This window comes from Dermacentor albipictus, chromosome 8, assembly GCF_038994185.2.
Source record: "Dermacentor albipictus isolate Rhodes 1998 colony chromosome 8, USDA_Dalb.pri_finalv2, whole genome shotgun sequence".
Lineage (NCBI taxonomy): Eukaryota > Metazoa > Arthropoda > Arachnida > Ixodida > Ixodidae > Dermacentor > Dermacentor albipictus.
In genome coordinates this window covers 107,160,931-107,187,955 of record NC_091828.1, presented here as the reverse complement: position 1 = coordinate 107,187,955, position 27,025 = coordinate 107,160,931, and the positions used below count along the sequence as shown (strand labels likewise).

General features: G+C 48.0%; 1 protein-coding gene across 3 annotated transcripts in view; it reads right to left on the bottom strand.

Moving 5' to 3' along the window:
* Window positions 1-6,567: 6,567 nt before the first annotated feature.
* Window positions 6,568-27,025, bottom strand: part of LOC139048961 (salivary peroxidase/catechol oxidase-like) — a 39,076-nt gene continuing 18,618 nt past the window's right edge. For all 3 annotated transcript variants that reach the window (XM_070523962.1, XM_070523964.1, XM_070523963.1), the window contains exons 5-13: window positions 25,443-25,799; window positions 23,596-23,697; window positions 21,240-21,353; window positions 19,297-19,424; window positions 17,132-17,381; window positions 16,089-16,416; window positions 11,258-11,427; window positions 9,079-9,187; window positions 6,568-7,561 (exon numbers count right to left, since the gene is read on the bottom strand). In XM_070523962.1, the coding sequence (XP_070380063.1) occupies window positions 7,501-7,561; window positions 9,079-9,187; window positions 11,258-11,427; window positions 16,089-16,416; window positions 17,132-17,381; window positions 19,297-19,424; window positions 21,240-21,353; window positions 23,596-23,697; window positions 25,443-25,799 (1,619 nt within the window). In that variant the 3' untranslated portion in view covers window positions 6,568-7,500. The remainder of the gene's footprint in view (window positions 7,562-9,078; window positions 9,188-11,257; window positions 11,428-16,088; window positions 16,417-17,131; window positions 17,382-19,296; window positions 19,425-21,239; window positions 21,354-23,595; window positions 23,698-25,442; window positions 25,800-27,025) is intronic.

The window sequence follows — 27,025 nt, the reverse complement described above, 5'->3', positions numbered from 1 at the left end:
GACCATCCTAGGGTGCGCCACCACCGGTTCCAGCTCACAAACGGCCGAGTCGAGCGACCTTAGGAGCACGCCTCATAACTTTATGGATAGCTTGCCACCGGGCTCATCAAAATCACGGCAGGACGGGCCCACACTTCGAGAGACTTCTTCTCGCCGAAGCGGTGCCGCCCCCGGGTAAGATGGAAGCTCACCTCCTTCCGTTCTTTCGCAAGCACTTCGTGAAGGCCCGGCGCCCGACCACCGAAAACTGCATCGCGGCGTGCCAGCCAGACTTGGTAGGAGCACTCGGCGAGGAGAAGCACGAACTGGTTGACCGCCTGATTAGGCAAAGGGTGCGAAAATCGAACTGTCTGATAAGGAACTCCTGGGAGATTAAAAAGACTAGCTTAAAAAGACTATGGAGAAGAGCTTCAGGGAGCAAACACTGCGCAAAGGCATGAACAGAGTCCTCACGAGCGCCACAAAACGGGCACACTCCACCAGCCGGGACGGCTGTGAAGGGCCTGCAGCCCAAGGGCAGGCACGCTCGCGCAAGGCGGTACATGAACGTGGCTCGTCTAGCGTAGAGGAAATTGGCCGTGACGAGCTTCCAGCTTGGCCTGTGAATGAACAGGTCATACAGTTGGCAATGCGGGGGGAGGGCTCGGGTATGGAAGTCTACTTTTTCTCGGAGCGGAGTCGAAACTGATTAAACGCTTTATAAACAACGTACAGAGGATACTTAAGGAAGCGATAAAACGGACAATATGCGCCTCGCTAGAAGTTTACCACACACTTTTTAACCCACCTTTTTGTCCATGGTCAGCAAGATCTATCTTTCAAAGTGCATCACTTTTCTTCACAAAAGTAACTATCAAATACACTCTTTCTGCGTTCATATAAGATTCAACACCTTTCTTTTATCCGCTAAATTCATTTTCATGTATTAAAAATTGAAAAACGCCTCGAGAAATTGGGTGGTTGATCCCGTATAATAGATTTCATCGAACGGCTCCCAGTAGTTCCTACTACGCACCGCGCTCCGCCGGTCCGTCGTCTGCTATGCGGATGAACACATGCATCCACCAATAGGCGCGCACTCGGGACTGACGTCATGAGCCGGACCGCCGCTAACCCCGGCGGCGGAGAAGATGGCCGCCCGCGCTTCGAACTGGGCGAACTGGGCCAAGTCGCGTCAGCTGTGTGAGTCAGCATCTCGTCACAGTGAGTTCCCAAACTGTTTGCGATGGTCTACCATACCGGAAATCTTACTGCGAGCTCACGATGCAGCATTTGTGCCGAGTGCGTTTATTCTAAGCCGTGATCCGGCGAAGAAACATTGCAACGAGCATCGCTGACGCTGCGCTACGCTTCGCCTGACAACAGGATCCCGCGGCGAACGCTACAAACACACCCTTCGTGTTTGTTCCTGTTTTTTTTTTCCGCTCCCGAGTGAAGTTACGAAGTGAAAATTTTGTCAAAGTCTGGCGCCTACTGTCAGCGGCGGGTGTGTTCGCGTACTGTGTCGCTCCCCTTCTCGTGTTTGAATCCGATCCCGAAAAGCAGGCGACGCACAGTACACCGCTTCAGTGATGGGGAGATCCATGCGCTTCGAGAACTCGTTATCTTCTCGACCGTCGGTATCTCGTTGCGGCGAAAGAAATCGTGCACGCATGACCTCTGCGCGCACATCGTGGAGCTGTCATACTTCGTGCCGCGTCTTCTTTTCTCCGCATTTCGTGGGCGCTTTCGCGACGGCGTCGACAGTTTGCCACCCAAATATGCGACGCTTTGACCTCCCTCCTCACCTTGAATACTGTGCTTTCGCTGACACCGAGCATCTCGCCGACAAACCAGGTCGTGGCCTCCACGCTCTGTTCAGGCTCCCTGTTAATTACGCCAATGCGTGTAGCAGTGGAGGATCATGTCTCGTGAATCGCTGTTCAGAATGTGGCCACTCTTGTTCTTCTTGTCGAAGCTCCTTGGTGGTGTGGACATCGAGGCGACACAAGGCTCGTTCGGCACCAAAGGGTCACATTCCGATGTCACCTCGCTGGGTTCCATGTCGGAAAACTCGCACGGAATGCCTTGCGCGAACTGGCGAGATTGCAGGCTCGGAAAAAAAAGGTGAGAAGGGAAAGATTTTTGAAAAAGCAAAACCAAGAAATATATATTTTAAGCTATCTAACACCAAGAGTATTTATTTAAAACGATGAATAAAGCATTTTTGTTCCTTTCATGCCTTGCGTATTCAGGCCCTAGGTTTGTAATGGTTGCGATAAATGCATTTTTTTATCTTGTTCAATAGCAACTGATTCACTTTAAGGTCGGAAAAGGATTAGTAAAGGTGCCGTGTACATGTAAAAAAGCGCAAAAGCCATGCAGATCTGCTCTTTCTACTTTTGTCAGTTTCGCAATGAAGCTAAAGAGCAGACGACGGGCAGCGTTGTAGAAGACACGGGGTTAATTTTCTGTCGCGATCCGGCATGCGCTGTAGCACATGAGAGCTCTACTAAACCAGTAATCAAAATACAAAAGTCTTTATTTATACCCGGAATTTCGCGTTTGAGAAGTACGATTTCTTGAGTGGGGTTATTTTAGTCGCGGAGGCAATCGGCTGTCGCGCTTCGGTCATCTGGGCGGGGCCTCCCCTTTTTTCTAAATTTGTATCCAACTTATAGATCATCTAAAACTTTCCAAAATATCTCTCCATAAAGGCCTGCCTCATCCATGGAAGCTGACACACTTTTGTTACCAGTATTCATAAAGCCCAGCATCTTTGGCATCGGGTGCTTTAGGGAACCTTGCTTGAGACTTTGTGCTCAATTAAGTAACTGTCGCCGCCAACGGCCGGGATTTCAGAGCTTACGTCCGCTATGCATAGATCACATGGTGCGCCCTTTCTGACTTTATGAATGACATAGCCACACAGATAATAAACAACATTGTCCTGTATGTTTCCTCGAGCATAGGTGTGCTCATTGCAAGCACATTCCGGTGAGCTGTTTGGGTACAGGCAACTTTCGACGTCGCCTCAATGGCATTGCGAAGACTACTTTGTTTTGACTTGCAGGCTTCTCCGGTCTGCTTGAATGTGTCGTTGACGCCGACGAGCACAGGGCCTGGCACACCTTCCACACTCCCACGCAGCGCTGTTTTAACAGGTGCATGCAGGCTTAGAAAGCGGAATATCTGTGTGAGGTTGATTATAGTTGGATGGGACTCATCTCCACCGAAGGAAAGCACTAGTCCAATGTGTCGCTGAAAAAAAGATGGGTGAGCGAAATTCCCAGCAAACAGAGCAATGTGAATGCAGTCGCAACAGATGTGAACAGTGTGCCTTACCTCCAGTGGATCTTGATTTATCTTGGCTGTCAGAACACAGAGCGCACCTTGACGCAGCAGATGATCGATAATGTCTAAAGTCGACATCGGAGTTACTCGCAGCGACTCTGTCGTTTGAAGTGATGCAAGAAGCTTCAGGTTCTTTTGAATTGCATTTTGTTCTGTCAAGTTTAGCAGTTCCCAAAAGATCTTTGATGACCTGAAATGATTAGTGTAACAAGCTTATGGCCCTCAGTAAATGCGCACGAAGTTCAAAGGCGGTGGTCTGGTACACTATTTCGTCGTGGAATGCTCGCAAGTTTTTAATAACACAAAAAGAACAGCAGAAAAACAAAGTAATAGTTAGGAAGGGCTCCGCACCCTCCCTAGCTATCACTTTGTCTCTTTCTCGTGGTTTTGCTTGTTTCACTTCAGGCATGTTTGCTCACAAGGCGAGCAGCATTTTCCTGGCACACAAATAAGAAACACCAGCAAAACGTGGCACGCTGCTGGACGCGTGGGCGTCTCTGTCCGCCGCACAAACTTTGCTGCACCGCCTTTCACTGTCTTCTCGCGCTTCACTGTCTCCCTTCCTTCTGTCCCTTTTCAATAGATGTATTTTGCGCCAAAAAGTATACCTAGCAAATCTAAGCATCAACTTGCCCAAAAAGAAGTCCCTTTGCTCCGCCCGCCTTCTGGCCGACAGTGTCGCGCGCGCCGCCCCGCGGGCGCGACAGAAGGGGGACAGGTGACGCGGCGGAGCTCGGCAACTGAAAACAATCTAGTAACGTTGAGAGTCGCTATACTGAATGTCCTCTATAAGAAGCTGCTTTTTGCAGCTGACGACAGGCGGCGACACAAATTTATGCTGGTAAAACCCCTCAATCTCTCAAAGTAGCGCCAACCACTTCCCTCCTCCTCCGCTTGGCGCGGCCTCGACGGTGGCGCCGCCGGTGGTGGGCCTGGCGTAGCAGACGACGGCTAACACGCTACAGGAGGAAATCTCGAAAAGTTCCTTCGAGCCCTGCGGAGCAGTTTTTTCAATCGAGATCTTGCTTCGCCAGTCGGTAACTGGCCTTAAGAATGTCGACGCGATCATTTTTGTCGACGCGATCATTTTTGACATTTACGAAAATTTTTAAGATCGCCTATGGCAGATTACATAATTGTTGTCCTTGAGCTGTTCGAGGAGGCGGACATTCCTGTAGCTCGAGAAAGCGAAACACATATTCAATTAAACAGATCGAAATTCGCTAATGAAGCTCTTAATTATTTACAGTACGGCGCATATTGCAATTTGCCATTTGTAGGCGATGAGTTTGCAAGGCTTGTCCACTTGAAATGAATCTCCAGGATGACACCAGTTTGGAGACATTATTTCTAATAGTGTGGGACGAAATACATTGGCGTTCCAGTTACTTTTGTGCTTCAATGCATAAAAGAGCATTTTCGTTAAAAAGTGGAGCAACAGTGCATTCTTACGGCGAGTTTGATGGCGCATATCTCCACACTGGTGTCATTCTGGGAATTCATTCCTATTGGATACGCCTTGCAAACTCACCGGCAAGATCTTGTATATTCATCATACGCCCTCTGCAGGGTGTCCCAGTTAACTATCGTGCACCAACATTTAAGTATATGCAAATGTCACGTAGCTGTACAGAACCAAGGTTATGTTTGGCGCCGCTTGGAGAAACTCAAATCATTTTTGCATTCCGCCTAACTACACATATGTAGTCCTGATTTAAATTCTCAAGTATTGTGATTCGATGAAAAGTGTCAACGAGAAAATCGAGGGGCAACACGAAAAATTCCCGATACAGCTTTCTGTGGCTCAATACGTGCAGCATAAGTGTTTCTACTAGCGTGAAAGAAGCCCGCGAATGCACGCAATGTGTATCTTTGCCTAGAAACGTCTCTTTTTGCTGGTATTTAGGATGCACCAGTTTGTTTTGCAAATCGCGTTTTAGTTTTGCTGCACCAGGTCGAGGGCCTGCAAGAATGGGAATCGATGCTGCAATTTAGACACGTGCGCGTGAGCACGTGACGTATGTCGCCTGCGGTGGTGGTGGTGCTTGTCTAACTTCCGCACCAGCTTCGCTGTACATCCATTTTCACAGGGTGAAATGGGGGCGGACTCCGTTGAAATCTCCATGGTGGAAACCCGTTTCAGGCGGATAGCGAGTGCTGAAGTATGTTGTCGATTGTCGTTCACGCAAATACTCTAAGTTCGACTGATAAAATGTTTTGTGTGCAATGAAAATTTTCAAATAAAGGGCACACTTGGAACGTCACATTACGCATTATCACATCAAAAGAAGTTTGAGTATTTTGTGCGCAATCAAGAATTTTACGACAAGCTACATTGTTACCTGGAGCAACAATGACGGCTTTGAAGGATGTACTCAACACAAAAAGACTTCGTTGTGCAGGTCGACCAACAGTTACAATCACCTGTACCAGGACACGTTGTCATTCTGCAAGTGAGAGCAAGCAAGCGCATTAGAAGATGCTGTATTCACGAACTGGGAACGAACAAGTCTGTCGTCGGTGAGGCGCCTGGCGGATTGCTTCGCGAGCGTATTGAGGCAACCTCGTTATGGATCGCGCTCCGCAATTTATGCACATGCACCGTGCCTTACAGCGGCGTCACTCGTGCACTGATCGCGAACGGGGGTCGATCCGGATTTAACGCGATCTAGACCCCTGTGCTGCTCCGCGGTCACTGTCAGATAGCGGTCGCGTCCCATCGAGCGCGATCGCAAACTGACGTTTGCGCCCACGAGCGCAGTATTCTGAAAACGCTCGAAAGCATAAGGCAGCCCAATAATAATAAAAAACAGCTTTTGAAAACATTTTTATCGGCAATAGTAAGCTGTAACATTGAAATATTGTCCAAATTTAACCACATTCTGCAAAATGTGCATTTGTATACAAGGCATTACGTAGCTCTGAGAGTTGCAGACGATCGGCAGACGACAATAACTCGATGCGGATCGTTGGACAATGCAGCAGCGACCGCTGTTGAAAGCGATCGAGAAATCCGATCCGGCGCGGGCCCGATCGGAATCAGAAGTGCATGTGTGACAGCGGTATTACCCGTACGTATAAGCCGGAAGCAACCGGTGTCTCTTGCACAGCTTCAAGGACCAGCTCGGAACGGTGTCTGCGGATCCCTCTGGACGCTGCGATACACAGGCGCAGCGTCCCAAACGACAGCATCTCGAAGAGCTACCACCGAGCGAAGAACGCGTGAGCGCTGTCTTTACCAACGCGTTGTGCCGTACCGTGCAATACCACCGCGTGATAATACCGCTTTGTTAGCTTGCACTACCCATGAGATCGGCCCACGAGAACGGTCAGACAGGAAAGGAAACACCTTAAAAAGTGGCTGTGGCTTAGCTAAGGTTAAGCCCAGGATGCGAGGCATACTAGCCTTTATTTTAGTTGTCGAACCACTGTTTAGCCTGGTGAACTGCTGTTGCTTGTCTATATTTGGTTCGGCTAGACGAAGAAACAACTCATGCAGGCGAGCGCACGAGCTGAGACCCGGCTATGTAGCTACGCGGCCGCAAGCGAGCGCGCGAGTTGAGCCTCCGCTTTTGCAGCTGTTATGACGTCATATGGTAGCTACGCGGCCGTGCGCGGCGCAGCAAGGAAGAGCGTGGTTGTGCGGCTAGTATGCTTCGCATATAAGTCCTCGACACTTGCTTATAAGCTGAGTATAAGGTTTCCTTAGAACAAAAAATAGATATTTAGTGATAAACACGCAACTACATCAGATCGGCGAAAATGGGGGTGTTGACGGCGTCTGCACCCGTATTCGTTTTGTCCTTGTGTCTTCGGCTCATTTGGCCTCACCTCACGATGGAAGTTACCTTTATTTGTTTTGGAAGGACAACATATGCAGCTCGACCAATACGTCTCCCAAAACAGCTCGAATTGGTTTTTCTCCTCGGTGTCCTTTCAAGGAGCGGTCGACCGGCACTGTTCACGAGCGTTTCGGCATGCCGCTTCCACCCGGTATGCGACCGCCACAGTCGAGTAGCGGTCGACCTCGTGCAGTATGCGCAGCGTCGAGAGGAGAGGTCGACGATCGGGGGGGCCAGGGTCGCGGTCGACGTTACTTAATACGTCACGTGCAAGAAATTTGCGCTGTTCAGAGTCCTCGGTGTGTTCACAGTTGATGCGGATGCATTAGTACTTCCAGAAGGAGAAGTTCATCTCCGGGATTCTTGTGCAGGGGCGCCTCCTGTTCCTGCAGTGGAAAGTACAGAGAGAACAGTCACGGTCGACGTTGGACGGCTACCAAAGTGCGACATAGCGCGACAACAGAGGTACTCGCGGGGAGAGAGAGAAGAGAGAGAGAGAAAGCAAGGACAGGAAAGCCTGGGAGGTCAACCAGAAGAGCATCCGGTTTGCCACTCTACACTGGGGGGGGGGGGGGGGAAGGGGAATAGAAAAAGGAAAAAAGGGAGAGAGTGAGCACTGAGTGCGTGTGGGCGGGACACTCGCGGGGAGAATGCAATTGAAGCAAGCACCGACTAACGTAACGGGCTTCATTGCAAACACGCAATATACGAGGTGTTCTTTTTTTTAGTGCGTTAGCATTAGTAGTGTCAAAGTGGAAAAAAGTATGCGTCTGAAATCTGGGAAGCCTGTCACGTGGTAGAGCTATTATATATATATCGTCAATTGCCCTGCGGTCCTCGGAGAGTCAGTACGTGTGTCGAGTGTGCTCCTGACGAATAACATTGCAATGTGGCGAATGCGCATTATAAAAAAATGGATCCGATGTCTCAAAGAGATCTGACGAAATGATAACGTATTTGTCTCGCATTTGCTTCTATATAGCCACTGACGTTGTTTCAACGTTAACAAAAGTTTTAAAAACTCGCCCGTTACTTCTTGAGCTGGATTACTCTCAGAAGCGGTGAGCTTTTGCACAAAAAAATTGAAATGATTGACCAATAAAGTTTACCCAATTAACGGCGCATGTTGCAATTTACGAACTTTAGCCGGCGACATCGAAAGCCATATCCACTTGAAATAAATTCTGAGGACGGCGTATGTTTCGAGATGTGCGTTCCCAAAATTTGGAAAAATTATGCACTAGTGTTCCAGTAATTCTTGCAACAGCAATGTGTAAAAAAAATTAATCAAAAATAAAGCGGAACAACAGTGCACTTTTACCGAAAGTTTAACAGAACTCGCCACAACACTAGTGCTACTTTCAAAAATCGTTCCAAGAGAATGCGCCTTGATAAATCACTGGATTCATTTGCACACTACAATATGTGCGCGAAATGAATTGCTTGAAAACGTTGGTTAGGGAAATTTTGTTAATTAGTCAAAATACATATCGATTTCCATTGTATGTAATGCCCAGCTGTTCGAGTACTACAGCTCATAACTAAATTCGTGCGGTATGATAAGAGGAATTAAAAAAAATTATCTTAACATATAAAAGAAAAGATTAAACATTCTGTTAACATTACAAAAAAAGAATACCCGGTAAGTATTCAGCACAGCCTCTAGCATGCGATACATCATGATCTTCAATGGATAATAAAGCGCGAATGACAAAACACTTTCTTTTTCTGTTCGCGCATCTTGTAATCGACGACACGCGGTTCTAATTCATCCCACAAATACTTGTACTCTGTGTAACACTTTATGAAGCGTTCTACATCTTGCTCTTCCCCATTCCAACGGATCTAAGCTTTTTTTTGTTAGCCCACGACAGTAAGAAAGGTTGCTAGTTAGAGTGCTCACCGTCTCTGGTCGACCTGTTCCATGACTCTGGCTTGGATCGTATCGATCTCGTCCACGTTGTCACAAAGCACGCGCGCCAACGTGACCTTCCGCAGCTCGCGCAGCTGATCTGGAAATGATTGACGTGTACACGTGACAAAGCAACGCGTACGTTATTAGTATGCCCCAGTGCCGTGGACGTGCAAGAAAACTTTGCCTCCGTGCAAGCCACAGAACAATCGACAGTTCCCACGGCACTGGGACAGTGGCCTGGCACGTCTTCCATGCCTGAAGGTACAAGAGCAAGCACTGAAGCGGTTGCTAAGCAACGGCCTGTGGACTCTGCGCCAGCGTCTAGATGCATCGTGAACACTTTATGTCGCACGTGCTCGGGCGTTGTAATGATTTCTTGTGGTATTTATCTCAAATCTTTTTCCTAAGCACTTACACCGTGTATTCCAGCTAATGTTAGCCAAGCATCTTCGAGGAAAAAGAAAGAAAAGAACGGTGGAATATACAATTATAGAAGCTACAGCGCCAGGTCATCAGAGTTCTGGAGATCGAACTCCTTAGGTCTTAAGATCTTATCTTGCACTGTATTCGTTTAAGGGTTATTTTTTTCGCTGAACCGCATGGCTGACGTTAGCTGGGACTTGGCTAGCGTTAGCTGGGACACCTTATATATATAGCGTGCCCATGTAACGTGTACCCATATAAGGTGTCCCAGCTGCCATTTAGCCAAGCTCGTCAACGAAAAAAGACCGAAAGAAACACGGTGCAAGATACGATGTTAAAGGGACCGGTGACTGATTTCTAGGGACCCAGTTTTTTTCATGGCACAACGAAAAACTCGCTCTCTGTAGTGTTGACACCTGCAGCAACTCCAACAGCGCGTATATATTTTATAAAAAGAATTTTTTAATCTAAGGAGCTTCTGAAGAGGGAAGAGTCCCTCCTGCAGCAACGCTGAGAAGTGAGAGTGCTGCCAATAGCCGATATCGCAAATTTTGAAAGCCGCCCATCGTTCAGCTTTCACAGGAGTGGCTGCAGCTGTGTTTAACCACCTATATTTTGATCTTTTCAATCACTTTTGAAAATAAAAGGCTGGTACAATAAGTTTGCGTTGTTGTACAGGCATCTTATATTTGTGCGGCATCCTTATATTTGTTATATTTGTGGCCCACTAGAATGTCACAGGATAGGTCACTGGTGCATCTTCATGTTTTTGCTGCGTACCAATGGTCATTCTTCGCTACTGTTAATGGAGGGTTAATGCTATAAAGCCACATTTAATGGGAAAGAAAGGGCTAGTTTTACCCAATAGGAAGCTTTTAGTGGGCGGGGTTATCTCGATTCATGTCCTGAGCGGTTGTCTGTCCCTTAGAGACCCGTGGTCTCAAAGGGACAGACAACCAGCTGTTGGTCGCCAGAATTCTTATGGCCGAACGCCGTACGTCTTATAGTTGCACCTTGCACCGCGTTTCTTAAATGTTTTTTCTATGTTGTTGAACAGCTTGGCCGACATTAGCTGGGTCACGCGGTATGTCGACTTACATGGGAGCCGAAAAATGGTTTTGTCTCCATATGACAGGTTCACTTTACAAAACTGCGATATTTGTTTGTTTTACTTTTTTTCCTGGCTATCATTTATATGGTGGCATATTATTAAAAAAAGTTGTTATTAGAACACCATATTTCCCTTTTCCCAAAAATGTGATGCCCTGAGAAGGGCCTTTAGGATGAATAAAGTTTATTTATTTATTTATTTATTTATTTATTTATTTATTTATTTATTTATTTATTTATTTATTTATTTATTTATTTATTACATACTGCCAACTGCCTCTTGGCAGTCCAGGCAGGAGTGAGTGTATACAAAGTCGGCACTGCAAGTCAAAACAAAAACTTGGGTTACGAGGAACCATAAAAAAAGAATGCTTAATGATACAAACTATTGCGTCGGGAAAGGCAGCATGTACAAAATTACAAAAATAGGAAAATGGTGATTCTAAAACGAACACGCTTCATTGCAAAGATTGTACGGCAGCCACAAACGAATCAACCGAGGACATACAAGCGACTTCTTGCGGTAGAGCATTCTACTCTGCTATAGTTCGAGGGAAAAACGAGAAGCGATAAGCACTAGTTTTAGTCGGTGGCATCACAATCGTTGAAAATGAAAGACGTGCGGCACGCATACCTGTGGTGAAGGACGAGGCCAGGCCCCCGTTCTCGTACCAGAAGCGGTCGCCTCTGCGCATGCGCACGAACTGCTCGGCGATGAGGCACGCGAACGTGGGACCCACCACGCCACCCAGCACGGGCTTTTCCGCGATCCCTGCCGGGAACAGGTCCACGTCCTCGATCGACCTGCTCACGCGAAAATCGATCAGTGAATAAATGAATGCACGAATGAAGGAGTCAATCAATCAAGGTACCTCACGGAAAGTCTCATAGGGGTCGCTTTTTAATTAGTATTTACTAGTATATCAAGAGCTCGGTGGCGCAACCCACCGCCCCGTTCCAAAGGGGACGCTCATAACATCCATCCATCCATCCATCCATCCATCCATCCATCCATCCATCCATCCATCCATCCATCCATCCATCCATCCATCCATCCATCCATCCATCCATCCATTTACAGAAGTTAGTTAATTTTTTATTTGTTTACTTATTTATGGTTTTGTAAAAATGTTAATTCCTTTTTTAATAATCTGATTCCCAAAACTCGACGTTTAAGACTTCTTCACAGAACCTGCGATTGTTTCCACTGCATTCAATCGGCAAAAGCACAGCCTTTAGGATGCGCATATTAAATACAGATGGTACCATTTTATGGGGCCTGGCTTTGGACACTACCTATTGCTGGTGCTGTTGCTATTTTGGCCACCACGACGACACAAGACAGGTGTAGTCGAATGCCCCACCGTCTCAAGATAAAATGGTCTCCTGGCAACTCCTTTTTGTGCAGGAGTAACTGCTCGAGCTGTACGCTCAACTTGCTTTTATGGAGTACCCCTGTACACTGACCTGGATATTACATCTTAAGACTTTTTAAAAGGAATTTCCAACTTGCCCCGCTGCGTTGGTCTTGATCAAACTGCGTAGCAAGACATTTTGTAGTTCGGATCGTTCAATGTGGCACTTGGCCCTATTGCCTGCTGGTTCGTGTGTAAAACTTCATTAAAGTTTTACCATACCATACCATACCATGCCCGACCAATCAAAACGAACAGCCTTACTCATGGGCCTTTGGTTTACATCAACTGCGGAAAATAGTTGATGCATGACGCTGAAGCCGGGGCAGAAGCTGATTTCAGGGGCAAAATAAAATATCAAATGCTCTGATTTCGCCTCTTGAGCCAACGTGAAGTCGTATAGCGCGCAAACGTGGAATGAATGAATGAATGAATGAATTTCATTCACAAGGGATGGCTCTGTGACCTCTTCTGGGGTGCAGGAAGATGGGTAGGGTGTAGAGGGACAGACAAAAATTCATCAGCCCTTGCACTCTCTGAAGAAGGATGGCTAGCGAAGCTGTGTATCTGGGTGCCTAATGGCGAACTTCACTTTCGCCGCGAGTCTGCCCGGCATTTCACTGTCTTCGGGATCGGCCCACATCTTTTTAAGTCAAAAGCTTTACTGGCCGCGAACTTGCGTTTTCGTCGTGGCCGTGCTCCGAGGAGGCACACGACGTCACACCGCGTTCCTCGTCGTTGCGTTCGCCTCCGCTCGCTTAGTCAGTTGCGTCGCATGCCCGATAGCATGTCGGAGGAGTGAAAAGGAGAGCTCGCGTGCGCCGCAACCACTGTTAAAAGGAAGCTTTAGCTCGAGTGCCCCTATCTAAATACATGTAAAAGGAGAATTCGTTTTTTTCGGCAACCACTGCACCAAATTTGACGAGGTTTGTTGCATTTAAAAGACAAACTTAAAAGCTAGTGACTGTTGGTTTCGAATTGTTGAGTTAAGTCGTCAATTGTTTATTAAAAATTGGCAAAAATCGAAAATTTTCAAGAAACAAAACTATCAAGTTTACAACTCTGTAACTCAACCACTAAAAAGGATAATACAGTTCTGTAAATTGCATCTAATAGTACATCTAAAGCGGACAAATTTGACATCTTACACATGAATAAAAAAAACTTCAATCATAGGGAAATACAGCTTTTGCAAAACCTTTGTAACCAACGTAACAAATTCACGTAAGGTGCAAAATGACACATTGAATTTGTCCGCTTTGAATGATCTAATGGATGCCGTTTACAGAGCCGTGATATCGGTTCTTGATGCAGAGCTATGAATTTGTAAGATTCGTGCTTCTATTTTTTTCAAACGGTCAAATATTTGAAAACCGTTTTAAGAAAATTCAAGTTCTAAATAAAAATTCCGTTTCCAACAGTCACTAGGATTTAACTTTATGTTTCAAATGCAACAAATTTCATCAAAATCGGTCCAGGGGTTATCCCATAAATACGTTTTTGCGTTTTACATGTATGTGAATAGGCCGCGTCGGAGTTGGGCCCGAGCTAAAGCTTCCTCTTAAGGCGGCGGCCTGGACGGCGGCAATTATGATGAGCAGGAGGAGGCCTGGAATCGACATCGGAACGAGATGAAGAGGAAACGAATCGCCCAGGAAACAGGCGAACAGCGCGCAGAACGAATGGCTAAACGCCGTGAATATGCAATAAAGTGTCTGTATAAAACAACGTGTCGCCTTGTTGCAACAACTCAGCTAGACAACCAGACTAACCTGCACTTGCAATCGAGTTTAACCAAGGCTAACCATGCTATGCATTAGCTTTCGCCACGTATACGCTGGTATAGCCGAGCTAAGCCACTGCCATTTTTTTTTTTGCTTACCACGCCAACAACGACACGAAAATTTCCTTGGACGGTAGAATTATACAGCCTCACAGCAGAACGGAAGATGACGAAATTATTCATTCATATGTATCTATCGGGATACATAGGGCTCCTCTGACAGTGCATGGGGAATTGGAGGGCAATCTGAGAGGTTGGGGGTACGTTTAAGCATACTATTTTCTTTTTTTTTTTCATTTCAACTGGCAATTCCTTCGAACATCTTAATCTGTAGAAATATATATAAGATTGCTAGCCTTTATGAGGATATAGAGTTTTGCTTCCCGCTTTTGCCAGATGTCAATCACAAGCTTTTTAACCCGCCTATTGAACCAAGGTAGGCAACTTCTATATTTGAAAGTCTATCACTTTTGGTCGCAAAAATAACTTTTGAAGACACTGTTTCGGCGTCGCAGTATAACGCAACATATGTCTTTTATCTCCATAGAGATATTTATTTATTAAAAAATGAGAAAAAACATTGAGAAATTGGGTGGTTGCTCCCGTATAATGGATTCGACCGAACGGCCCCCGGTAGTTTCTACTACGCACCACGCGCCTCCGGGTTCGTCGTCTGCTGGCGCGGGTGGAGGGAGCGTACCGCAGGTTTCGTCGTAACGTCCGTAGATAAAACCATCTGTTTCTTTTTTTCGCAGAGACCTTATATATAGTTCGTCGGTCCTTACCGGCGCTAACGTGTACTGTACCGGCCTGTCGCTACTCTGTTATATGCACGCTGGTAGAGAAAAAAAAAAATATGGTATAGGCTGTATCAAGGACGCAGCCGGAGCGGGCTACGTGCAGCTTTGTTGTCCACATCGTTGTCCACTTTTCATTGCTGCATTTGTATTGTGATCAAGATTAATTAATGCCTTTTCGCACAATCAAAAGTTAGGACAACGGCGTGTTTTTAATTTATGAAAAGAAATGTACGCAAGGCGGTGCCTTGAAGTTTCCTCCCGCGGTTCGAGTACCTATAGAAGTGAACAAGAGATGGCAGCACCAGCGCTTGGGTCGCGCTAGTGGATATCTCTGGGGCGCGCAACGCTATCGGTGACATTCGGCCGTGTCACAGCCAGCGGAGTCGGGCTGAGTCCCTTGCGTTTCACGAGATAGCGATAACGTGGCCTAGAACGTTCGCGCGTCACCACTAGGTAGGTCACGTATGTTGTCTCAAGCAAGAAAACAAGCGCGTTGACGCCAACATGCGATGACTCATTCCATTTCCCGGACACACGCATCTTAGCTAATGAAGCAGACGACGGCTTGTATGCAGCAGACGACGGAAGCGAGAAGCGTTTTCCACGGAATAATCGTGCGCTTGAGCTAGCTGCTTTATTGATACTGTGGAGAAAAACTGCTTTGCTTTACCGAAAACCTTACGTTCAGCGCCTTCATTTCAGTTTCTTAGGCAAAGCGTCATGTTGGCCTCACGTTAGGAAAGCAAAATGCGACCATCTGCGGCCTTTCATTCGCGTCGCGTCTACGTCACGCATCGAAGAAAATGGCGGATGCCCAGAATAGTCGCCCTAGAATGAATGGTGGATTGCAACAAAATTTTGGAGCCCGTAACATGCCGGCGTTAATATAGAGCAGTTGCCCTGCGAAATTTCACGTTTGAAATAAGAATTGAATGCGTCATGAAACTCTCGCAAAAGTAGCCATGTCTGATTGAAAAAATAGTAAAAGCAATGCGCAACCAGCGGTGGCCGTAAGTGACGCATGGCTCAACATTTCCAACATTAGGGGCCCTCCTCCCCTTAGGCATCTCCCTTTATTTTGTTCTATACTGCCTAAAATGAAAATGAAAATTTTTCAGTCTATAGCCTAGGAACCGAATAAGGGAGGCAACAGGCGGTATACCACATGACTAAGCCTTGCCCCTCCCTTAGGAACAAAAAAAATGCCAGGTCAACCAAGAAGGTATGATTCGGCGAGCACAACTGGCAGCAGGATCCAGCGGAGCCCTGGACTAAGGGCAACCGACCGTTGTGCTAGAAGATGGACGATTCCATCTGAAGACCGCAGAAGACCAGCGAATCTACAGCTGATAAAGTTTTTCACTCACTCACTCCCTTCATTCGAGTGTATTACGTAGGGTGAAACCTCGCGCATGCATGCTTCCAAAGTTTCAACGAGGCCATGATTCGTCGAAGCTGCGTACTCACGCGTAGAGCTTCGAAAGCGCCTGCGCCGCGGCGGGCCCCACGAACTGCTCGAGGTCCTGAAATCCGCGCACCCGCTGCAGGCCGCAGTGGCGCCTCCACGCGGTGTACGGGGGCAGCCCGTGGTCGCGGCCCCTCTGCACGTTGAGCGCCATGAGGTCGAGCCCGAAGTCCTGGCCCTGCGGCTGGAACAGCCGGTTGGTGACCTCGGGACTGAGCTGCTCGTCCATTCCCGGCGCCGCCTGGTTGACCAGACCCAGCACGAGGCGGTCCACGGCGCCCGGTCGGAACAAGTGCGTCGGGTTGAAGAACTCCGAGTGGAGAGGGGTGTCTGCACGGAGGGCCGCGGGGTGGTGCGTCGAGATTGAAAACGTCACGACGAAGGCAGAATAAGCGGGATGTTCACTTCCGCGTCGGGTGGGCAGGGTGTGGGGGGGAATCGCTATGAGTCAAACGCTTTTTGTACTGAAGAGCTTGGAAGCTCGAAAATTCTCCTTTATGCAAGTCACTTGGTAGTAAAGGCAAAGAAAAAAAAAATACTTCACCGATTTATGTCATATACTGGCAAATGATACATGAGAGACAGCGAAGAAAGTCTGTATATATCAACGTTCCTTTTTTCTTCTTGCACTCAGGGAGATCATGGAATACCCTTCCCTCTGACATCGCTCTGATCGCCAACATGTTTCGTTTGAAAGCTGCCATTGAAAACCATCCTTCAAGTCACGCCACCTAACCTGACCCCCCGTTTTTGCTATGAGCCCACAGTTCAGGCTATGTTCCGTTCTGTGACTTTTTTTGAGGTATTATGAATAAACCGACTTCTCGCACCCTTAAAAATTCAGTTGTTCTTACTTTTCTTTCCGGTCTGCCAAGTCGAGACCCTCTACCCGCTCACCGTAAGACTGGCTTTGTTTTCTCTTCTTATTCTTTTTTAGGGGGAGAGGGGGGGGGGCTTGTAAATTGCATGTTCCTTTAAGTGGTACCAAGGCTTACAACGGCGTACAACGGCGTACAAATGCCACACAGAAAAAGAAAACCCCCACCGTTGAGCAGGAGCCTGTGCCGCTTGTCGTAGCGGTGGAAGGCGTGCGGCACCAGGCTGTGTCCGAACCGGAAGGCGGCCGCGGCGAACACGTTCGACACGCCGGGGTTCTGCGAGGGCTCGTAGCCGCGCCAGTGGCCCGACGCCGGCTTGAGGCCGAAGATCTGCGCCACGGACTCCCCCAGCACGGCGGGCAGGAACTCGGCCAGGGTCACGTGCTGCACCTCGGCGGCGACCACTCGCCGCGCCTCCTAGGAGCAGAGACGGAGAGAGAGAGAGAAGGAGATTCTTGATGATGGGAAGGAAAGGTTGGGGCACGGAGGAAGGAAACTAAGGAGAGGCCCTACCCCCTCCGCGCGCTAGGAGAAAAGTGTGGCGGAAATGACGTAGTAGGTTCTCATTTTTTTGCCGCTTTTTAATTTTTTTTGCTGCATGGCCACGCCTTTTGGGCCACAATGGCGGCGTTGTTTGAGCGCTCACACGTGTTGCTCTGGTAGGTTTCGTGCCGTGGCAAAGGCGCTGTGTGGGCGGGTTTGCGTTAGTCACCGTGTCTTGTTGCGCTGTGTTACCTGCACCGTGCTCCGCCGGATGTTGCGCGAGCGCGAGCGCTCCGCGCACGAAACCACGCGCAGCGCGGCGTGGTTTCGCGAAAGATGTAAACAAGAGAGGAGGGTGCCACAAAAGGCGGAGCATCGCCATGAGCAACGCCAACTTCCGGCTTCACTTTTGCTTCACAAAGAGTGACGTCAGGGCCTCTCCTTAGTTTCCTTCCTCCGTGGGTTGGGGTAAAGTGCAGCGCAGTAACTGTCTCTCAGCAGAGGACACCTCAACCGCGCTGCACAGGGGGTAGGGAATGAAAGTAGGGGGAGATGAGCAGAGACGGAGCGATCGTCGTCAACGGCTGTTGGCAGAGAGAGAGAGAGAGAAAATAATGTATAGAAAGGCGGGGAGCTATACCAGAGGTAGTTCCGGTTGGCTACCCTGCGCAGGGGGAAGGGTTAAGGGGGATAAAAAGAAAAACCGAGTGGAAGGGGGAGATAGAAAGAAAGGGAGACAAGCACGAACAAAGCGCGTACACTACAGAGCGGTAGGGGGCGGCATTCTTAGAGTCTGTCGGCAGGATTGTCAATTCCAGTGCACGGACGCAAGCGTCTCGCGGCACCCTCGAAATAAAACGGAAGAGAAGTGTCAGTTCAGCTGGATTAGCAAATTGTCGTAGTAGAATGCCAAAAGGGGGCGCGCTCTTAAAGTAAATTAAAATCATGGGGTCTTACGTGCCAAGACCACGATCTCATTATGAGGCGCGCCGTAGTGGGGGACTCCGGAAGTTTGGACCACCTGGGGTTCTTTGAACGTGTGCCTGAATCTAAGTTCACCCGCCGTGGTTGCTCGGTGGCTATGGTGTTAGGCTGCTGAGCACGAGGTCGCGGGGTCGAATCCCGGCCACGGCGGCCGCATTTCGATGGGGGCGAAATGCGAAAACACCCGTGTACTTAGATTTAGGCGCACGTTAAACAACCCCAGGTGGTCTAAATTTCCGGAGTCTTCCACTACGGCGTGCCTCATAATCTGAAAGTGGTTTTGGCACGTAAAACCCCATAATTAAAAAAAACTCATCTAAGTAAGCGGGTGCTTTCGCATTTCGCTCCCATCGAAATGCGGCCGCCGTGGCCTGGATTCGATCCCGCGACCTCTTGCTCAGCAGCCCAACACCAAAGCCACTGAGAAACCACGGCGGGTGAGGTGCAACTTGCGCGAAGGCTTGGTAGTCTTCGTAGTTAGTACGTACGTACCTGAAAGAGCTTCAGTTTGGCCTAGTTCGTACTTACTGCAAATCTCCTTTTTGAGGAGATAAAGATTCTGGGAAGAAGCCATGACCAGACTGCACGTGAACTGATGGAGGCGTACCACATAAAAAAGAAAGGCCATGATTGTGTTAGCGATTCCTCCATTAGGTTGTTTCAAGCGGAAATAGATTTTTTTGATAGTCGGTTGCCACGCTAAGCTGATGTGCATTCTTGTTTGCTGCGATCTGCGCATGTTCTTTTTGCCTATATATGCCCACTGGCTGCTATGAATAAAACAGTTGAAAGTTACCGCCCGTGCTGTTTATGTGTTTTCTTCCTCTGTCCCCTTCTTTTTTGCGGTCAATATGATTTGCAGTACCTGAAAGAGTCGCTCGTCGTCCCAGCCAGGATTGAGAGTCGACAGTTCGAGCGCCACTCGGTTGTGCTCGCGCATCCAGACGGTGTGCAGCGCCGTCAGACCAGGCTGCTCGTTGACTCGAGAGTCACCTGTCGGCGAAAGCGAGCGATCGATAACTTGTACCGTGGCCTCCGAGAGTTACCCCCGCGCGCCACGGTGGATCTCGGAGGCCACGCTTGTACACACTGTCTATAGAGTTCTCGCACGTACTAAGCGGATGTGTCTTGTCAGCTCGCCGGCTACGAATGGGAAATCGCAATGACTTGCAACTCACTCTATTTTATCTTATCTATTCTCCGTTCCCCCTCCCCAAGCGTAGGGTAGACAAACGGACACGTCCTTGGTTAGCCTCTCTACCTTTCCTCCTCTTCGTTTTTCCAGTTACTTCTGTGCTTCACTGAATAAAACAGCTTTTTCTTCAAAAAGAAAAGGAACTGGAACGCCGATGCATTTCGTCGGACATGTTGAAAATTAATACCTCGAAACTGGTGCAGTCCGGAGAATTCGTTCCAAGTGAATACGCCTTGCGAGCCCACAGGCTATAATTCGTACATTTCAATATTGGTCGTAAAGTTATTATTGAAATATAATTAGCGTAATTATGACAATTATTGAATTATTGTGACTCACTGTTGAAGCAATGGCCCCCTGATCGAGTAATTTACATCTACGATTAAAGTTGTGCTATCTGCCTGAGGCAATTTTAATAAATTTGGTGCGGCTACAACAAATCTTTCTTATATATATATATATATATATATATATATATATATATATATATATATATATATATATATATATATATTGTAACGATGTTAGTAAAACAAGGATATTTATTAAAGGCGAACTTGTGCCCACAAGTAAAAGTCACTGTGGTCGTGCAGAAATCTGCGGCAGTCGCGTTCTCCAACTGGGCTCGAACCGTCTTCCTCTTCTCCCCGCGTGACACCTCGTTCGCGTGGCGCATGCGAGCCGGGTCCAACTGGCTGCCCGTGCCACGAAGATCGCTGCCTGTTGTTGCTGAACACCACTGTAAGGCGTGCACAGTGCCCAGTGCAAAGGGCGCGCAACTTGAATGTCACCAAGTTTGTAGTGGCAATATATATATATATATATATATATATATATATATATATATATATATATATATATATATATATATATATATATATATATATGGTGTGCCAACTATGATGCACCATGATTTAAATAATATGCAAATGCCCCGTAGCTAGAGAGAACCTAGGTAATGCTGTTTGCAGTCGCTTCGAGATGCTCAGATTAGTTTTTGCATTCCGCGTAAATGCATAATTAGTCCTAATTTTTTAATCCACTTCTTAAATAGTATAATTAGATCACAAGTGTCAATGAGAAAATTGTATAGCAACATGAAAAACTCCGCGATACAGCTTTCTGTTTCCCAATACGTGCTACATAAAAGTGTTTCGCCTATAGTGAAAGAAGCCGGCGAATACACGCAAAACTTCCGCGCGACTGGCCGCTCGAGGCACTCTGATAGTTGACTGAGACAACCGAGATGCATGCAAAAGGATATAAATTTGGGCGTGTTGGTTACAGCTGGTTAGAGTTGTTGATAGTTTCAATGAAGATTTAGTCGAGAGTTAGCGCTCGTCCTGTCCGCTTCTAGTCTCTGTCTGTGTCACTTCGCGCTACAATCCAAGAATATGAGATCCATGTACACGCGCACATACAGATTCCGCTCATGAAATATGCGCAGTAAAGGTTCCTGAATATTTGACGCGTTCCAGGAAAAAAAAAGAAAGCCCAGCTGTTGCCCAAGGAAATTTCTGTCTCTCGCGAGCATTTCAGTAGAAAGATCGAGATTGGCCCCCCAACTACAACTTCCTATCATATATAGAGCAGTGTGTAGGAGTTGCACAAACCTGCCATGAAGCACTTGGAGTTCCGACCCCTCTCCTGACATTCGAGGATCTCGGCCTCGGAGCCCGGAGGCAGCAGCGGCTTGGACCACTTTGTGTCCAGCGTGCGAAGCATGCCTGCGCATCGTATAATGAAAAAAAAATTAAATTATGGGGTTTTACGTGCCAAAACCACTTTCTGATTATGAGGCGCGCCGTAGCGGAGGACTCCGGAAATTTCGACCACCTGGGGTTCTTTAACGTGCACCTAAATCTAAGTACACAGGTTTTTCCACATTTCGCCCCCATCGAAATGCGGCCGCCGTGGCCGGGATTCGATCCCGCGACCTCAGCAGCCCAACACCATAGCCACTGAGCAACCACGGCGGGTATCGTATAATGCGGTCGGACGGACAATTATGCCGCATGCAAAATGTTCGGTTTATAATAAAATCGATGCGTGTAATACATCGAGAAACGCGGCATACCAAAAACAACGAGCCAACTGCGGTAGACGACAACCTCCTCGCACAACGAAGCAAAAATACACCGCTGTTGGAATCGCAGGTAATTTGTATAGATGCGCAAACCAGTTACGTTCGCTCGTTACCGTGACGTCATTGCGGAGGCGAACCGTTTTTCAATAACGCCGTCCGTCGATAACCATACGCTACAATCTTGACGCGAGGAGGTGGCGAGGGCAAATTGTCGTGTCTCTTTTGTCGACCGAAAGTTAGAAGGCAATAATTCAGCAACATCGAGGTCAAATCTAAGTGCCTTAAAAGGTACGTCTATCTTAAGAATAGCTTTATTATTATTATTATTATTATTATTATTATTATTATTATTATTATTATTATTATTATTATTATTATTATTATTATTATTATTTCATACCATGCCAACTTTTCTTTTCTTTTCATCTGGGTCTAGTTCAGGCCAAGACTCCTTTCAAAACCGTACAAATACAGCCGCTGGACGATCTTTCAGAGCCTCATTTGTTTGACCCATCGATCATTCGTACTTAATCGCAGCAGTGATCGACACCAACTTGTGGAGCCAAGGTATCATGGATAAGCTAAATTTCGGCCGCTGTTATGCGAATATTTTATGAATAAAGTATCGCAAGCATTTCTGTTTGTATGTGGCTAAGATTATTTTTTAGTGCAACTGTGATGCAGAGTACGTGCCTGTCTGTTGCGTGACGTCAGAACAAAATCTGCGAAGCGTTGATAAACAATCGGCATGTTGAGCAATCAAACGATTTTAGTATAATTCTCCTGATGTTGGTATTTTTTGTGCTTCAAGTGCAGTATTTCTCATCTTATAAGCTTGGGAGGTCTGTCCCTTGCTTTCCTGATCTGGACGTTTTTTTTTTCATGCGTCAAAGTCATTGTTTCTTTTTTTCCGAGCTTAGCATTGCTGTGTCCTAGTTAGTTTCGCATAGTGTTCGAGTCATTTTCTCCTCCTTTTTTCTGTTGAACTTGCCACGCGCCTTTTATGTAAATAGCCCTTTGTAGTGTTGTTCCTTTTTATTTAATGTGTCCATTATCTCGTATTGTGACCACTTGTTCTGCACGTTCTGTTTGTCTTTGCCATCTTTTCTTTTATTAATTTCTGTAGTAGTCATTTTATTTCTTTTTTTACGTATCTGTGCGCCAGCACTTTGTTGGTGAGCACGTTGGAAAAATTACTGATTGATCGATCGATCGATCGATCGATTGATTGATTGATTGATTGATTGATTGATTGATTGATTGATTGATTTATTTATTCTCAAATACAGCGTAATCGCGTTGCACAGACCCCTGGCAAATATGCAGTTTTCTCTCAACATTGCCGCAACGGACAATGAATTCAAAGTCAATAGACAGATATCTCAGCCCGCTCATAGCCCATGCTTGCCCGCCAGACGACGCCATGACAGCTACAGACTGTTGCTTCTTCACCACTATATTCTCATGCACCGGCCAACTGCGTGTCAAATGTGCAGGGTGCTCGCCGCACGGAGTCTTTTTGTTAAGACGCGATGATCAGCACAGAATGTCATTTCTGTGCCTTTACTCTTTCACGACAAATCGTTAGGCCAGTTTCTTTTTTTTCATAAAGTGAACATCCTAGCAAAAAAAGTGTTCTGAAAGGTAGTTGCCATCGATAGGGCAAAGAAAACTCCAACTACCGCGAGCCTTTGCGGAGAGGTGATATCGGAGAGGCTTATCGCTTGCTGATGTGTATTGACCATGTGGAAAAAATATTTGATCAGCTAGAAATGTCTCAATGAAAGTGGCAGAGGCTTCAAAAATAATTTTCACAGAATGATACAGCGTCACGCTCAAAACTTCCACTTCTAAACACGGATGACGTGCAAGCGTGCACTAACCTTTTCGGAAGGACCTCAGCTGGTTCGTTTCCTCGGCCGTGGAACCGTACACCGTGGAAGCGTCGATGAACGCCGTCACCTGATTAGTGTGGTCACGTGCACCTGTAAAAGCCAAGGGCGCGATTTGAGTACATATATATCTTGTTTTTTCATGCCTATTAGCATACCGCACACCAGAGCACCTTCCTCTCTTATTTTTCTTTTTCTCCCACTTCAAGTATTTCCTTTTTCCCACAAACAATGTCACAGATGTCTAGCTTTCAACTAGGCCAGCTCTAAACTTTCAACATTGCACCCGAGCTTGCTCGTGAACACCGAACACGACCTATAGACTTATGACCTACGACCTATGACCTATAGAGGCACTTTGCGCGTTCGTAATGTGCGGGGAAAATGGCTTACAAGAGCAGAGAGCGAAGAGCAAGCTTGACCACCACTGAGAGACCCGTGACGAATGTCCGGTAACACCAATTAATCACCGTGTTGGAACGTATAGGTTTCTAATAAGGTGTCACTAGAAAACGGAACTATACAATGCACAGTCCCGTCCTATTTGTCGCACGACTCATCGTACAGGGAGCGTTCACGTGATGTCAAGGAAGTCATGTACTTCTTGTTCTATTCACAGTTTCCACGGCGCCCCTGGAGACGAGCTGATCAAGATAACGCACAACTTTCCACATTGCTGGCTGTACTCTATTACGGTGCCCTCAATGGCGCCACCAACAAGCTACTTTCCAACAGTCTGGACAGCTGTGCTTTTCGGGCGCTTCGTCCGTCGGACCGGTCGGTCCGGAGGTTACGTGCGTTTGACCACAAAAGAACGATTCGCACGAGCTTACAAGGAACCCGATTCTGTCGCACACGTCGCAAGACGTCCAACAAGCTACCAACAAGTTTCCGACAGAGGCGTAGAAACCACCCGATTTGTCGTACGACCGGTCACATACGCAAGAAGCTTAATAAAGGGAAAATGAGACATCCACCCAAACGTAGCGAAGTGCGAGAGTGCTGCTGTCCCGGACCAGGGCTAATTTTTCTTCAACTGCGAGGCTTTTCTTTCTAGGAACCCGTATGCGTTTCCTTTGTAGCATTTCGCTACGTTTGGGTGGATGTCTCGTTTTCCCTTTAGTAATTACCTCTGTCCACCTTGCGGGCTTCCGCAGAACTATTACAAGAAGCTTGTATGCAACCAGCCGTGGCACATGGTGCGTCACACTCCGTTTGGACGCGCACCGTGCGCGTCGCATATTTAATGCCAACTTTATCCCGCCTAAAGCACCTTAAGCTTCGTAATGTGGCGACACCCCCATCCTCCGCCTTCACTCCTCCTCGTTTCTCCTCTCTTTCACGCTCCCTATTCGACCGTGGCGCCACCTACACTGCTCGAGCGTAGCAACGGCGCCAGCATGCGCTCCTCGCCACTCCGCAGACGCTTCTCGAGCAAAAATGGCGCTGAAGGAAGGCGCCAGGGCCCACGTGATGCTATTAGGCCAATAGCGACACGGCCTCGGCCAGAGCGCGCGAGGAGGAGGCGGCATTCTTCAAAGCGTGGCACTACTTGCTTAGTAACTCAGGGGACCAACTGCAATGCATGCTCAGTGACCTAGAGAGGCATAGCCGGAGGGTGGGTCTAAAAATGAATCTGCGGAAAACTAAAGTAATGTTTAACAGTCTCGGAAGAGAACAGCAGTTTACGATAGGTAGCGAGGCACTGGAAATGGTAAGGGAATACATCCACTTCACGAAGTTTAAGGGGCTTTAATCCCGCCTACCCCTCCCCCCGCCTACCCTCGACCCCCCCCCCCCCCCGCCCGCCCCTCCGTCGCAGAGACGTCGTGTCGTACCCAACCTGCAGCCTCGCTTGGCAGCGGGCGCCGACCGGCTGAACTCCATGCAGGTGGTGTCGAACTTGCGGTAGAACTTGTCGCGCCACGACACCGCGATGGCCATGCACTCCGGGTGCACGTCCTCCGGCGACATCAGGGGCCGGCAGCACTTGGGCGGGAAGCCCGAGCGCGACACGGACAGCGTGGTCAGCGACACGTCGTGGTCCACCAGCTGGCCCCACTGCATCAGCATGAGCGTGGCCCGCGGGTCGTCCGAGCCGCCGCCCGGCCGCTCCAGGGAGGTCAGCGTCTGGCTGACCAGCCGCCCGCTGGGCAGCGGGGAGCCGCCCGTGGCGACGCGTGGTCTGGATATCCCTGCGAAGACGTGTCGCCGATGGCGGGAAACACTCCGAAAAAAATTGGAGGACGCTTAAGCTTCGCCATCAAGAGTGGAACGCGACAGCGTTCCCGTCAACCCGCCAAGGGGTGTAAGACAGTGGGCTACGGCGCAGCGACTACGCGCCCCGCATCGGACGCGGTGAGCGCCGAGCAGCGCTGCGTTCGGCGCGGCAACGAAATGTGCGTCTGAGCAAGCGAGGGACGCCTGAGTCCTAGAAACAGCTCGTTTCTAAGGCAACACCGCATTCACTAGAGACGCTTTTGTCCCACTTTGAAGCATCGAGCTCGTGGCTGAGTGGTAGCGCCTCCGTCTCGCACTCCAGAGACCCTGGTTCGATTCCCACCCAGCCCATCTTGCAAGTTGTTTTTATTCATGAAGTGCCTGCTGGGATTTATCGCTCACGGCCAACGCCGACGACGCCGACACCGCCGCCGACGACACCGGCTTTTCTGCGACGCGAGCTCCTTAACGCTGTCGCGTTAAAATTGCCAGGCTTAGCTTGGTTAAGCCAAGAATGCGTTGCATATTGCGCGAGATGGGGCCCAGCTTTTCCTCCGGCTGTCGTGACGTCACGTCACGGGGTTGCGCTAAAGGTCAACGGTGGCTGCCCGGCCGCGCCCAAGGGCTGAACTGAGTGATTGCAATATGCAACGCATAAAAATAGAAGCAACTTAATAACAAACATAGCAAACTTAAAAGAGAATAGACCCACATATGAGACGCGCAGCAATGAACAATGGCTCATACCCTCGATGGTGGCTTCCCGGCCGCGCCCAAGGGCTGAACTGAGTGATTGCAATATGCAACGCATAAAAGAAAAACTCGGAGCTGGGAAGTTCCGCGACTGTTCGAACTGCTTCGTACGGTTATGCTTTAAAAAGAATTGAACGAGAGGTTTAGCCGGAAACTTGATAGAACAGAAAATTGGGCTATGTCGAACAGCCTGAGCAAACTGAAGTCTCAGAATGACCACCAGAGATGTTGAATGAACGTGACTTCCGAAAATGCTCGAATGCTGATCGCCCATACCGTCGGCAGTCATCGCGAGATGAGTTCTGTCGTAATTTATTTTTCTTGTTGGCGCGTCTCTTCTCGGTACCACATTATAAGCCTATACGCTCCAACCTTATTGCTATGCCATCCTGTTATACATTGACGCGCAGCCTCCTTCTTAGTGCTTTCAAAGGTAGATTATACATTA